This window comes from Bufo bufo, chromosome 4 (assembly GCF_905171765.1).
Source record: "Bufo bufo chromosome 4, aBufBuf1.1, whole genome shotgun sequence".
Lineage (NCBI taxonomy): Eukaryota > Metazoa > Chordata > Amphibia > Anura > Bufonidae > Bufo > Bufo bufo.
In genome coordinates this window covers 292,560,304-292,575,223 of record NC_053392.1, presented here as the reverse complement: position 1 = coordinate 292,575,223, position 14,920 = coordinate 292,560,304, and the positions used below count along the sequence as shown (strand labels likewise).

Here is a 14,920-nt window from a genome sequence, read left to right as displayed (position 1 = left end):
TAATGGCAGATGTCTGTAGTAAAGCTGTGCCTGGTAAACAATGAAGGGGAACTCACTGGATTGCCATTGACCCTTCAATCACCCGATCTTACCGATTACCCATTCTATGGATAGGCCATGGGTTTTATAGCCCTGGATAATCCCTATAAGAAAATGTTTATGTCTACGTTAGTATTTTGACATTCTAAACTTACAGTGCATAGAATGGCTGTTGGTTTTCCTTCAACTGCTGATATCTGAATAGCTGATTTCAGACTGTTCAAAAAGGCATTGCTTCCAGATATATCCAATGGATGAAGAGGTATGTCAGCAACATAGAGAGCAAGCTTCACTAGGGTGGACAGGTGGGATCCTACACAACCTACTAATAAAGCATTGCCACTGAAATGACAAAGATATTCATTGTATGCGCCATCCTTTATAAATGATAAATTAGTAAATTACAGTAAACAGTGCATAGATAGAGTTGTTCTATTAAGCCGCCATAAATGTCATACAATGAAAGCTATAATAATACAAACAGTAATTTCACTGTAGGCAGAGATTCTGTTATGAGATCAATTGATGAAATTAAAGTGTTCATTCAAACTATTTAAAACTAAAGATCTTATCCACATAAAAAATAAAACATTGGCATATATCATACAGACACCTTACAATTTGGTCAAAAAGTTACCTATAACCGATTATGACCAACGTTGTTAGATATTTCTTCATAGTTATTCTAAAATAACCAGGAGGCTAATCGGCACAGAAATTAGCACAGAACATTGTAAATGGAGATTAGTCAATTTCTTTTAGTTTTGGGTTGGATCTTAACCTGTTCCTGACCACCTAACAAATAAATATGTTGGCAGTCAGGTATTTAACCCCTTCCCGCATTATCACGTACATGTACGTGAGCGAATGTGGCTCCTTGCCGCATCCTCACGTGCATGTATGTGATGGGATCGGGTGGGTGCAGGGGCTGCACCCGCCCGATCCGCAGCATGGGCCCGGCTGTTACTGACAGCACTGACCGCGGCACGTGCGGGGTATACAGAGGGAGGGGGGTTCCCTCTGACTCCATCGCCCCTTGCGCTGCGCTGGCAGGGGGTCGATGGTTGCCATGGCAGCCCCAATGCCTTACACAGGCATTGGAGCTGCCAGCCTACGGAAGCCCAGGGGATCCAGCCTGAGCGCTGGGTCTCCTAGGCAACTGTCAGAATGTATTGCACTGAATTGAAACAGGGATCAAACCCTGAAAAGATGAAGTCCCACAGTGGGACAAATATAAAAAGTAAAATAAAGTAAAAAAAAAAGGTTTTTTTTATAATAAAAAAATTAAAGCTTCAAGTAAAAAAAAAGCGTCCTTTTTCCAAAATAAAGTAAAAAAAAATTTGCAAAGAAATAGGGAAAAAAAAAGAAAAGTAGACATATTACGTATCGCTGCGTCTGTATAGACCGGCTCTATAAAAATATCACACGACCTAACCCCTCAGGTGAGCACTGTTAAAAAAGTTAAATAAAAACTGTGCTAAAAACAAGCGATCAAAAAAGATGTATGCCCCCCAAAATAATACCAATCTAACCATCACCTAATCCCGCAAAAAATGAGCCCCTACCTAAAACAATCACCCAAAAAATAAACTATGGCTCTCAGACTATGGAGACCTTAAAACATGATTTTTTTTTTGTTCCAAAAATATTAGTGTATAAAACTTTAATAAATAAAAAAGTAGACATATTAAGTATTGCCACGTCCGTAATGATCTTCTCTATAGAAAATATCACATGATTTAACCCCTCTGGTGAACACCGTAAAAAAAAAAAAAAAAAAGTGTAAAAAAAGCCATTTTTTGTCACCTTACATCACAAAAAGTTTAATACCAAGCGATTAAAAAGTCATACACACCCCAAAATCATACCAATCTATCCGTCATCTCATCCCGCAAAAAAGAAAATCTTACCTAAGACAATCACCCAAAAAATAAAAAAACTATGGCTTTCAGAATATGGAGACACTAAAACATTTTTTTTGTTTCAAAAATGCTGTTATTGTGTAAAACTTTAATAAATAAAAAAGTATACATATTAGTTATCGCCACGTCCATAATAACCTGCTGTATAAAAATATCACATGACCTAACCCCTAAGATAAACACCGTAAAAAAAGAAAATAAAAACGGTGTAAAAAAAGCCATTTTTTGTCACCTTACATCACAAAAAGTGTAATACCAAGCGATCAAAAAATTAATACACACTCCAAAATTGTACCGATAAAACAGTCATCTCATCCTTCAAAAAATGAGACCCTACATAAGACAGAATTGGAAGCACTAAAAAAAAAAAATAGTCATATTTGGTATTGTCCTGTCCGTAACAACCTGCTCTATAAAAATACCACATGATCTAACCTGTCAGATGAACATTGTAAATAACAAAAAATAAAAATGGTACCAAAACAGCTATTTTTTGTTACCTTGCCTCACAAAAAGTGTAATATAGAGCAACCAAAAATCATATGTACCCTAAAATAGTACCAACAAAACTGCCACCTTATCCCGTAGTTTCCAAAATGGGGTCATTTTTTGGAGTTTCTACTCTAGGGGCGCATTAGGGGGTCTTCAAATGTGGCATGGCCCTCCAAAAAACATATGGCATTCCTTTCCTTCTGCGCCCTGCCGTGTGCCCGTACAGCAGTTTACTATCACATATGGGGTGTTTCTGTAATCTACAGAATCAGGGTAATAAATATTGAGTTTTGTTTGGCTGTTAACCCTTGCTTTGTTACTGGAAAAAATTGATTAAATTGGAAATTCTGAAATTTCATCTCCCTATTCCTTTAATTCTTGTGGAACACCTAAAGGGTTAACAAAGTTTGTAAAATCAAAGTTTTGAATATCTTGAGGGGTGTAGTTTCTAAAATGGGGTAATTTTTAGGTGGTTTCTATTATGTAAGCCTCACAAAGTGACTTCAGACCTGAACTGGTCCTTAAAAAGTGCGTTTTGGAAATTTTCTGAAAAATTTCAAGATTTGCTTCTAAACTTCTAAGCCTTTTAACGTCCCCAAAAAATGAAATGGCATGCACAAAATGAAGTAGACATATGGTGAATGTAAAGTAATAACTATTTTTGGAGGTATTTATTACTGTCTATTATAAAAGTAGAGAAATAGAAACTTGGAAATTTGCAAATTTTTTCAAATTTTTGGTAAATTTGGTATTTTTCTATAAATAAAAATTGAATTTTTTTACTTAATTTTACTACTGTCATGAAGTACAATATGTGACGATAAAACATTCTCAGAATGATCTGGATAAGTAAAAGCGTTTTAAAGTTATTACCACACAAAATGACATGTCAGATTTTCTAAAAATGGCCTGGTCCTGAAGGTAAAAACTTGCTTGGTATTGAAGGGGTTAAAGATGGCACCCACACGTGAATGCAGCGGGACACCATAGCCACTGGTTGCCTGCTTTTTTGAACAGTAGGCACCCAGGGCTAACGTATGCAATCAACGATAACATTGATCGCACACATTTAATCCCCCTTTGTGCTGTGGTCAAATTGTGATCATGACATCTGGGAGGTCAAAAACCAGGAGGGCACACTGGCTAATGCATTGGAGTCTATGAGAGAAGCAATTTAATGATTGCTTGTTCAAGTTCCCTAGGGGAGCTATTAAAACGTGTAAAATAAATTAAAAATACGTTTTTACAAATATTTTAAAAAGTATATAAAAATTCTAATCACCCCCCTTCCCCCAATAAAAATACATAAGCAATTAAAAAAATAAACATCGTGGGCATCACCACATGCAAAAATGCCTGTACTATTAAAATATAAAAATATTTATACCATACGGCAAAAAGCAAAACAGAAAAAAATGGGCGATTCACTGTTTTCATATACACTCCAAAATGGTATCACACAGCTCAGTAAACATAAGGGTCCATTCACACATCCGTATGTTTTTTGAGGATTTTGCGGACCGCACATCGCCGGCACTATAATAGAAAATGCCTAATCTTGTCCGCAATTGCGGACAAGAATAGGACATGTTCTATTTTTTTCGGGAACGTAATTGCGGACCCGGAAGTGCGGATCCGCAATTACGGATTCGGGCAGCACATCGTGCGGCCCCATAGAAATGAATTTGTCCGCAATTCCGTTCCGCAAAATGCGGAACAGAATTGCGGACGTGTGAATGAAGCCTAAAAATGAAAAAATTATGGTGATAAAATATGGCAATGCAAAGAAAAAAATTGTTTTTTTCCAAAGATTTTTTTTCAGTATTTAAATGCATGAAAAACTATACATATGTGGCATAATTGTAATTGTCCTAACTCGGAGAACGAAAGTAACAGGTCAGTTTTACCGCATAGGAAATGCTGTAAAAACAAAACCCATAAAACTGTGGCAGAACTGTGGTTTTTTTTTTATAATTCTACCTGTTTGGAATTTTTTGCTGCTTTATTATGTGCTACCTTAAATGGTGCCATTAAAAAGTACAACTTGTCCCACTAAAAATAAGCCCCGATACGGCTATGTGAATAGAAATATAAAAATGTTATGGCTTTGGAAAGACTGGGAGTAAAAAATGAAAATAAAAACCTGGAAAATTGCCCAGCCAAAAGATTTTATTTAGGTATCAAAAAATTTGAGATGAAAACTTCCGTATGACACTGACGTACGTAATACAGAGGGAAATGCAAAAGCTCATACCTATTCTCTGAACACAAGACCCTGTGTATACGGATCACTTGAATTACAACATTCTCTGACAATTCAATCTGCAGCTTTTGGTGTCCAAGCTCCTCGTTGTAATGCTGTACAATGGTCTCCAAGAAGGTCTGCACATCATTAAGTTTTTCAAGAGACTGCAGCAAGATCTAAGGAAGCGTAACCAGAATAGGTTTAGTATTCATAAGGAAAAGAAAAATATAAAGTACACAGTTTAGTACAACATGCTGTATGGAAAGTTACCTTGACATCTTTGTTATTGGTGCTGGTTTGATAAGACGACTTCATTTCCAATGGAAATGTTGTATATATTTTTTGAAGTGCCGATGATGTTATGTCTGGAAAATACTGGCAATAGACAGAAAAATGAGTACCTAAAACACATCAGTAATTGTAAACTAATATTCACTTTTTATTAAATTACATGAATCAACTAAATTAAGATAAAAAATAATAATAAACAAATGTATAAATTGTATAATTTTAAACACTTCACAACTAGAAACGATCTATAATTCTTGGGGGTCAGAAATTCTGCTATAAAACCATCAAATGGCATATAAAGCAAGAAGTAAGAAAATAGTGTCAAACCTCCTTGTAGAGGCTGTCAGTCACTGATACCTGTACACGGAGGAGGTGTTATCAGTGATTGATAGGATTCTCTGTGTAAGTGTGTATGCAGAGATATCTGTCAGTCAGTGATAATTGTACACAGGGAGGTGTTATCAGTAATTTATAGCATTCTCTGTGTAAGTGTGTATACATAGATAGCTGTCAGTCACTGATAGTTGTACATGGGGAGGTTTTATCAGTGGTGGATACACAGAGAATGCTAAGTGTGTATACATAGATAGCAGTCACTGATAGCTGTACACAGGGGAGGTGTTATCAGTGATTGGTAGCATTCTGTGTGTAAGTGTGTATACATGGATATCTGTCAGTCACTGATAGCTGTACATGAGGGAGGTGTTATCAGTGATTGGTTGCATTCTCTGTGTAAGTGTATATACATAGATAGCTGTCAGTCACTGATAGCTGTACACAGGAGAGGTGTTATCAGTGACTGATATCATTCTCTGTGCAAGTGTGTATACAGAGATAACTGTTAGGCACCTTGCAGACGATGGTGTCCGGATCAGGTCCGGATTCGCTGTGGATGCGTTCAGTGAAAACTGTACGATTTCGCAAGCAAGTCCATTAAGTTTTGTTTGTGATAGCGTCCAATTATTCAGTTTTTATCACACGGATGCAGTGTGATTTAATGCGTTTTGTGCTCGCGTGATAAAAACCTGAATGTTTACAAACAACCTCTCTTAGCAACCATCCGTGAAAAACGCATCGCATCCGCATTTGCTTGCGGATGCGATGCGATTTTCACACAGCTCCATTCACTTCTATGGAGCCAGCGTTGCGTGAAAACCACAGAATATAGAACATGCTGCGATTTTCACGCAATGCACAAGTGATGCATGAAAACCACACACATGTACACAGCCCCATTGAAATTAATGGGTCCGGTTTCCGTGCAGGCGCATTGCACCCACGTGGAAAACTCGCTCGTGTGAAAGGGGCCTTAGTCACTGATAGAAGTACATGGGAAAGATGTTATAAGTGATGGATATCATTCTCTGTGTAACTGTGTATACATAGATAACTGTCATCTACGTTTGATCTGTCATCTACGTTCTATTACAAATAAAATATTGACATTTGCCATCTCCACATCATTGCCTTTAGTTTTTATTCACAATTTGTTTAGTGTCCCAACTTTTTTGGAATCCGGTTTGTATTATCAGTGATAGCATTCTCTGTCTAAGTGTGTATACATACATAGCTGCCAGTCACTGATAGTTGAACACTGGAAGTGATTGATAGCATTCTCTGTGTAAGTGTGTATACATATACAGATGTCAGTCACTGATAGCTGTACACGGGGAGGTGTTATCAGTGACTGATAGCATTCTCTGTGTAAGTGTGTATACAGAGATAGCTGTCAGTCACTGATAGTTGTACACGGTGGAGGTGTTATCAGTGATTGATAGCATTCTCTGTGTAAGTGTGTATACAGATACAGCTGTCAGTCACTGATAGTTGTACACGGGAGAGGTGTTATCAGTGATTCATAGAATTCTCTGTGTAAGTGTGTATACATAGATAGCTGTCAGTTACTGATAGCTGTGCTCAAGGGTGGTCCTATAAAAGGCCCCCAAATGTGCTGGACCCCCACACTGAATATACTTACCTGGGTCCCCGCTCCCTGTGCTGCTCCTGGTCTCCGTATCGCTGCTTCTCCTTGTGCGCGGATGAAAACATCCGGTGTCGGGAGGAGGACACCAGCCAATGGCAGGCAGGGAGGGGGACAAGCCTCCCTAGCATCATGGGTGACGCTAGGGAGGCTCGTCCCTATCACCGCCTGCCATTGGCTGCTCCCCCAAACACCGAAGGTTTTCATCCGGGCACGGGGAGAAGCAGCAGCGGCGGTGCGGGGACCATGAGCGGCGCAGGGAGCGGGGACCCAGGTAAGTATATTCAGTGTGGGGGGCCGGGCATATTGAGGGGCCTTTTATAGGAATGGATAACCCCTTTAAGTACATAAAAAGCAGAGATATAAAAGTATAAATTACAAGTTTTACTGAATCTTTTCCCACAAAACTATATATCAGTATGCTCAGCTCCTCCTGCTCTACAACATGCACCACAGGTTCTCTTTCAGCTGTTTGTAGGTTGTATTAGATGCACTTTAGACATAAATAAGCTTGACTGGTAGAATATCACTAAGTATGCGTATACCTCTTTGATGGCTGTTGTCAATTCTGATTTAAACCAACTGATGTCTGCATGCCTGCACAATCTGTCCCGTATTACACAATTCATTTCATGCTCCCAATATCCTACAACAGTGCCACGGTCTTCACGATCTTCATTGGACAGCTTCCGAAGAGACTGTAAAGATATATATATATATAGTTTTTGTGTATTTGCTGTCAAATGCTTTGGTATTATCAATTGAAAGATTTTCATTAAATATGTCAACTTTTGCTGTCAGTACACTGATATAACAGCATCTCTTCAGGAACAAAAGATTGATCAGGTGTGTTGTTCAGGAAATATATAATGTGAACCTAGCCTGGATAGAACAACTAAAAACAACCTTGATGCACTAAAAGACAAACTATTACTGATCAATTAAGGTCATACAGGCTAATAGTATGAACCTATGACGACAGGCAGAGCCGCCAGAAATTAGAAGTATTCACTATACATGTAGCAGCTCACTCAGTGTCTGCACTCACATCTGTCCCTACGCTAAAGATATTCTGTTGTACATGTATAGTCAATTGCTTAACATCTCTGAGCCTCTATCTATGATGAGTTATTGCTTAGAGGGACTGCAGTTTAATCAAATCAAAATAAGTATTTTAGAGCCCATGGTTATTGTGACTTAGATTGTATTACTAAAGGCTAATATATTCTTCATAAGTGATACAATGAGACAAATGAAATACATTTAAATATTATATCAAGGATATGTTTTCATAAATCTGTCAACAATACTTTCTAGATCTTGTGTTTTGCAAATACGTCCATACATTCTTAATATTACCTGAAATACTTTGGTTATTTCTCCCAAAGAGAAAAGATAGTGCTGTCTGCCTGGTGTTGAGGAATTAACTAAGATATTTCTAACAGATTCCAAAATATGGCATGAGGCTTTTGCCAAGGATAACTGAAAATCTTCTTGCAGAGAAAGGCCATCTTTCTCACCCATATTTGCCTGAAATGAAAAGCCCTAAGTGAATATAGATTATTTTATGATGAGCAGAAACTACTTTATATTTGCAATTCACAATGAGAAGAACAATATACCTAAAAAATGGAATGAGGAACACCATTCCCACTGCGAGAATGGAAATAAATCATTGAATAAAATAGGGTGAGAATGTACAAAGTCAATAGGGAAGGGGGTAGACATGTTATTGAAAAAAAAAAAGGAATATGTTCCATGTGGCAACAAATCAGCTGTTGCTTTAAGTGTGAAATGCAAGCAAATGTCTGATTCATTGTCAGCACAGTTTTTATTATCTGCTTGCTTTCTATTCATGAGTCAATTCTCTTGTTGCCAAATTACTAAGAGCACAAAGAGTTGTCCACAGCATAAAATTAGAAATAAAATTACATTGATACAAATTAGATTTTGATTGAATCAAATGATAAGTTTGTATCATCACACAGATGTGATCGCTGTAAATTTAGATAAATTAAAAAAGGAAATTGACCATTAGTACTGCCAGCTCAAGAACTAATGAAGCAATGAATCAACTTACTTCCAGTATGGAGAAAATCACTTTTTGTAGCTGGGAGCCTTCTAGATTCGGTAGATGGAATATGGAAAAATGCCGCTGAAGGTATTACATTGAAAGGTTAATGTAAACTTAAGAACAATTGTTAAACTGTGTTACTAAACTATGGAACAAAAAAGACAATCCTATGAAGTGGATGAAGACTACCTGCTATGATGTCTCCCATAGACAGCACACACAGAGGAGATCCTGATCCCCTATTATTCTGTAGCATACCATCAGATGTATCAGCAGCATAGAGGAATGATACAGCAGCTCTGAACAGTGTAGTACAGCTTCTCTAAATATTCTTCACTCCAATCTCTCCCACTGGATTGGAGTGAGGACCACTTGGAGACGCTGTACCTTTAAATTTATTTGAAAACATTGAGGTAACTTTGTATGTGCATGATCTTAATATAAAAAAATGACTTTAATATCACACCTGCTTCAATGTGAGTGGACATTAGACTGAGTAGAATAGGAAGCTTAGTAAAGCCAGAAGCATACTGTATTTGAGCTTATCTGCCCCTGTCTCCCTCTAGCAGCTCACTTCTCCTTCCCATTTTCCCTCCACAGATTGTATGGCCAGCATGTCACCAGATCACACCTCCTGTGATTTCAATTTAGAATTCATGGATGAATGATCAGTTCAGGAGGTTGTGGGAGGAGCAGTACAATAGGTTATAAGTGGAGAATGAGGCATTTTTCTATAACAAAATATATATTACAAAGTGTAATATAATTTATTGTACAGTACTATTGAATTATTTTTTCATAAAAAAATAATATAGTACAGATTTAAGTTTACATAGAAATAAAAATATTAATAATATTATTACAGTTGTATTTCAGACAAGAAAAAATTCAGTACTGATGAGGTACAGAGCAATGCCACTGATATCCCATTGTTTATTTTGATATATGTCATCAGGTAACATTAGGACAGCCACGTTACACAAAAGATGTACTTTTATGGTTCATTTGTTTTATATAGTTTATGATGTAGGCTCCGGCATTTGTATATTGATAATATAGGTTTTGTATTCTGGTGCATTACTGTTAGGTAGATTTTGACACATTTAAACATCGGAGCACTTTATTAATAACTTACCAATAGCCGTTGAGCTGAAACTCTATGGGCATTGTTGACATATTTGGGTTGACCCATTACAGCTTTTACGAGGAGCCCTTCTATGGTTTGCCACTCAAAAGGTTTGTTGAATCTCACCAGAGACTTGTCATCAAGAAGCATTCTTAGTAGCTAAACATATGTTATATTTAGTCACTTTAACACATACACAATTAAATCAAAATGCAATATAAAAAGCAAGGAGATGTATGAACATAGTGAATAAGATGCTATGAACACATAAGTGGCCAACTGGAAAAATCTTTCCAATGCTATAATAAAAGCATGCTGCAAAGGTGTCTATAGCCTTGAATGCTTACTTTAGTTTACTGGCTCTTTAAACAATTTACCTCATTACAATGCTGTACCCCATTCTCATCAGGTGTAGGAAGGTGCAGATCATCGATAAATAACTGCAGAGTTTTCCCATCTTTTGCACCATATATGAAACCTGAAAGATATATTATACCTCATCATGTAACAGCGGTTTACTTTTCACTGGTAGAAAAATATTTACCCTGAGTAAACGGAACATAAAATCCATTATTTATATAGCAATAGCAACTTCCTCAACTCCCTAAGTGAAGATTACAATCTAAATTTTCTACAGAAGACATGCACATTATGACCAATTTCTTAAATTATTTACTGCCCTGTTAGTCGGGTGATGAATGACACATAGAAAACACTGGGGGAGATTTATCAAGACCGGCGCTTTCTGCACCAGAAAACTAGAAGATAAATTTGTCGCTGATGCTGGCCACACCCCTTCCTACCATTGTCACGCCTCCTATTTGAAAAGTTGTGAGGGTGGTGTAAAAAAAGGCACTTGCTATCTTTTAAAAATTCATATTTAAAAAGTCGCAAGCACACCACTTTTCTAGCGCAGGGAGATGATAAATCTCCCCCATTAACTTTTAGCCATGAGCCAGTGCTGCAGCTGAGAGGTGTGACAATAGCCCCCCAATTTCATAAAACGTGCAATTTCTTTTTTTTTTTTTTTGGATGACACTATTCAATTTATTGTATGCAAGACAATATCTGTAAGCAAGACATTTGACTCAGACACAACGAAAGTATGAAGTAAGTACAAAGATATTTTTTGTTACCTTATGAGAACCAAGCATAAATGCCCTGATGCATCTTAAAGGGGTTGTCTTACTTCAGCAAATAACATTTATTATGTAGAGGAAGTTTATATAAACCATTTACTAATATATTATTATCTATATTGCTTCCCTTGCTGACTGGATTAATTTTTCCATCACATTATACACTGCTTGTTTCCATGGTTACGACCACCCTGCACTCCATCAGCAGTGGTCATGCTTGCACACTAAATGAAAAGAAAATAATCTCCCTGCATGTAAGGCTGCAGATTGAACTGCATTACAGGAACTAAGTTATTAGGGGTGTGTCTGTCAACACAGTGCTGACAGACTCCAAGCAGCATTCATCAAAATTATGAATTGAACTCTGCATTAATATGGATTATAAAAAATGGTTTAAATTAAAATAAGTGGAAGATCTGTGGACTGAAGTTACTCAACATTACACGGAACGGCCACGTTTTGTAGACACCTGTGTCCTGCCCTTTCACTGTGGGAGCTTCACTGTATTGAAATTAGACACATAACAATGAACTGTAGCATAATATCAAGTAAGCAGGTTTTCCTTGGATCAGTTTCAATGTGACTCCATATTAGAATGGGAAAATCAAGCGATCTGAGTATCTTCAAACGAGGCTTTGTCATTAGTGCTAGACTAGCTGGGGCCAGTATTTCAAAAACTGCCGGCACCTATCAGACATTGATGGCATATTCTAGCAATAATGGAATTACCTTGCCTGTGGACTAAATTTTGCTCTAGTAATTCTTGGAATTCTTTGGCCTTTGAAGATCCTGAAAACACCATTCTTTTAAGCAATGTGCGTGTCCGGTCTGAAAAAAAAAATGAACAAAACAATATTATAGTATATTTCTAAAATCTGAATGCAATTTAGTAGAGTACAACTAGTTTCTTAATCGATCCTTCATATACCTTGTGTAGAAATGAAGTCATTCATTAATGCTGTTTTCCCACACCCGGCAGGTCCAGTTAGTAAGACATGTTGGGATCCCATGCTGGCATACTCTAAGAAAGTGCGCACTATAACCTAAAAAAACACCAATATAATAAATATGACACCTAACAGTACTAACAGGGCATCTGGCAAGTACAGCCTAGTGATTTTTCAACTGAAATGTCATGTAATCCATTTCTTTTAAGAATAATTTGTAACACAATCCTGATGCATTTTGCCTAGTGAATGTCCCCCACAGTGTCCATCATAACTTGAGAAAGGACATTAGCATTCGTTTTCATAAATGTCATGGTTCATTCAATAAGAATTTAATTTGCCCTGAAAACCAAATATCATATTTGACATTTTTTCTTTACAAGAAAGAAATATGTTCTCTTCTCCACAAACAGTATTAAACCTTTCCGCTCTTTTTGCAACTACTCACCGTATCTTGGGTTTCAATGAACATTTCTCCCATGATGTCTGTGTTGCCAACATATGTGATATCTGGTAAGCGTGACTGCCATGTGTCCCACTCTCCTGATTCGTCAAGAAAATAATCAAATACCGAAATCTCCTGCTCATCATCTGGCAAACTGAACAAAACACAAACAGGTCAGTAACTCCATGATAAGTAGGTTTACAGTCATGTTCTGCATGACTGACCTCAGTCTTAAAGGGGTTGTCCGAGATTGGGGACATTGGTCTAATAGTACTAGACTGACATACACATTACAAACATGCATGTACTACCTTTGGCACATATTTCTGAAGCCCCGTTTTCATCCAGGAAATTCTTGTCCGGAAGTTACTGTTTTCTTGTACTCAGTGACATACCGGTTCCCTTGCAGGAGAACAAAGCCTCCTCCTCCGCTGCTCAGGGAGCCCCGTGACATCACTGGCAGCCTAAGTAATTATGCAGAGTGGATGGAGGGCGGTAACTAGGCTGGCCGATATTGCGCAAAGCCCTGCCCCTCCGGTCCGGTGACATCACCGGGCATAGAGCTTTATAATGAGCAGGAGGCTGAATATGTATGAGGGGGGCGGGCGCAGGGACGAGATGTTAGACTGTAGAAACCGGGAGATGCCGCGCTGCGCTGTGACCCACAGTGCAGTGCGGCAGGAAGTGATCGCACAGATAAACAGCTATGTAAACAATCTGTTGGGGACCGTAGGAGCCATGCAGCAGTGTAAAAGCTACCTAAAAACATCTGGGGAACCTTGACTCGGCTAGTAACAGTGAATAAACATGTTTTTAAAAAAAAAATTTGATCCCAGACAACCCCTTTAAATTACAGCAAATGCTAAGAATCTGTCTGTTTGCCATCTGGTGCTATGTAGCAACAAAGAGAATGTTTTACATGGTGCAGGAAATCTTGCCAACAGCAGAGCTATACTGTGTGTGCGACACACTGACTTCAAGCTGTAGAGCTCTGATGTCGGTTCAGTACTGATAATCTTCAGCAAAGGATGGTGCAATGCATGTGAATGGGAGTTAAGATGGAAATAAAGAAATCTCTTTTTGTTTTATTGTTCATTTTGTATCTTAGATTACATCTTCCCTTGAGAAAAGTAAAGCACCAAAGATAAAGCTACTTTAACCACCTCAGCCCCCAGTGCTTAAACACCCTGAAAGACCAGGCCACTTTTTACACTTCTGACCTACACTACTTTCACCGTTTATTGCTCGGTCATGCAACTTACCACCCAAATGAATTTTACCTCCTTTTCTTCTCACTAATAGAGCTTTCATTTGGTGGTATTTCATTGCTGCTGACATTTTTACTTTTTTTGTTATTAATCGAAATTTAACGATTTTTTTGCAAAAAAATGACATTTTTCACTTTCAGTTGTAAAATTTTGCAAAAAAAAACGACATCCATATATAAATTTTGCTCTAAATTTATTGTTCTACATGTCTTTGATTAAAAAAAAATGTTTGGGTAAAAAAAAAATGGTTTGGGTAAAAGTTATAGCGTTTACAAACTATGGTACAAAAATGTGAATTTCCGCTTTTTGAAGCAGCTCTGACTTTCTGAGCACCTGTCATGTTTCCTGAGGTTCTACAATGGCCAGACAGTACAAACACCCCACAAATGACCCCATTTCGGAAAATACACACCCTAAGGTATTCGCTGATGGGCATAGTGAGTTCATAGAACTTTTTATTTTTTGTCAGAAGTTAGCGGAAAATGATGATTTTTTTCTTTTTTTTTTTTTTTCTTACAAAGTCTCATATTCCACTAACTTGTGACAAAAAATAAAAACTTCCATGAACTCACTATGCCCATCACGAAATACCTTGGGGTCTCTTCTTTCCAAAATGGGGTCACTTGTGGGGTAGTTATACTGCCCTGGCATTCTAGGGGCCCAAATGTGTGGTAAGGAGTTTGAAATCAAATTCTGTAAAAAATGACGAGTGAAATCCGAAAGGTGCTCTTTGGAATGTGGGCCCCTTTGCCCACCTAGGCTGCAAAAAAGTGTCACACATCTGGTATCTCCGTATTCAGTAGAAGTTGGGGAATGTGTTTTGGGGTGTCTTTTTACATATACCCATGCTGGGTGAGATAAATATCTTGGTCAAATGCCAACTTTGTATAAAAAAATGGGAAAAGTTGTCTTTTGCCAAGATATTTCTCTCACCCAGCATGGGTATATGTA

General features: G+C 37.7%; 1 protein-coding gene across 1 annotated transcript in view; it reads right to left on the bottom strand.

The window, feature by feature from the left end:
- The window catches only part of LOC120998141 (dynein heavy chain 5, axonemal-like), a 268,121-nt gene that overhangs the window by 73,198 nt on the left and 180,003 nt on the right, over positions 1 to 14,920 (bottom strand). Inside the window, 11 exon segments of the mRNA XM_040428685.1 lie at positions 195 to 381; positions 4,708 to 4,874; positions 4,969 to 5,073; positions 7,516 to 7,668; positions 8,330 to 8,500; positions 9,051 to 9,125; positions 10,180 to 10,329; positions 10,548 to 10,648; positions 12,039 to 12,137; positions 12,238 to 12,352; positions 12,705 to 12,855. Coding sequence (XP_040284619.1) covers positions 195 to 381; positions 4,708 to 4,874; positions 4,969 to 5,073; positions 7,516 to 7,668; positions 8,330 to 8,500; positions 9,051 to 9,125; positions 10,180 to 10,329; positions 10,548 to 10,648; positions 12,039 to 12,137; positions 12,238 to 12,352; positions 12,705 to 12,855 — 1,474 coding nt within the window.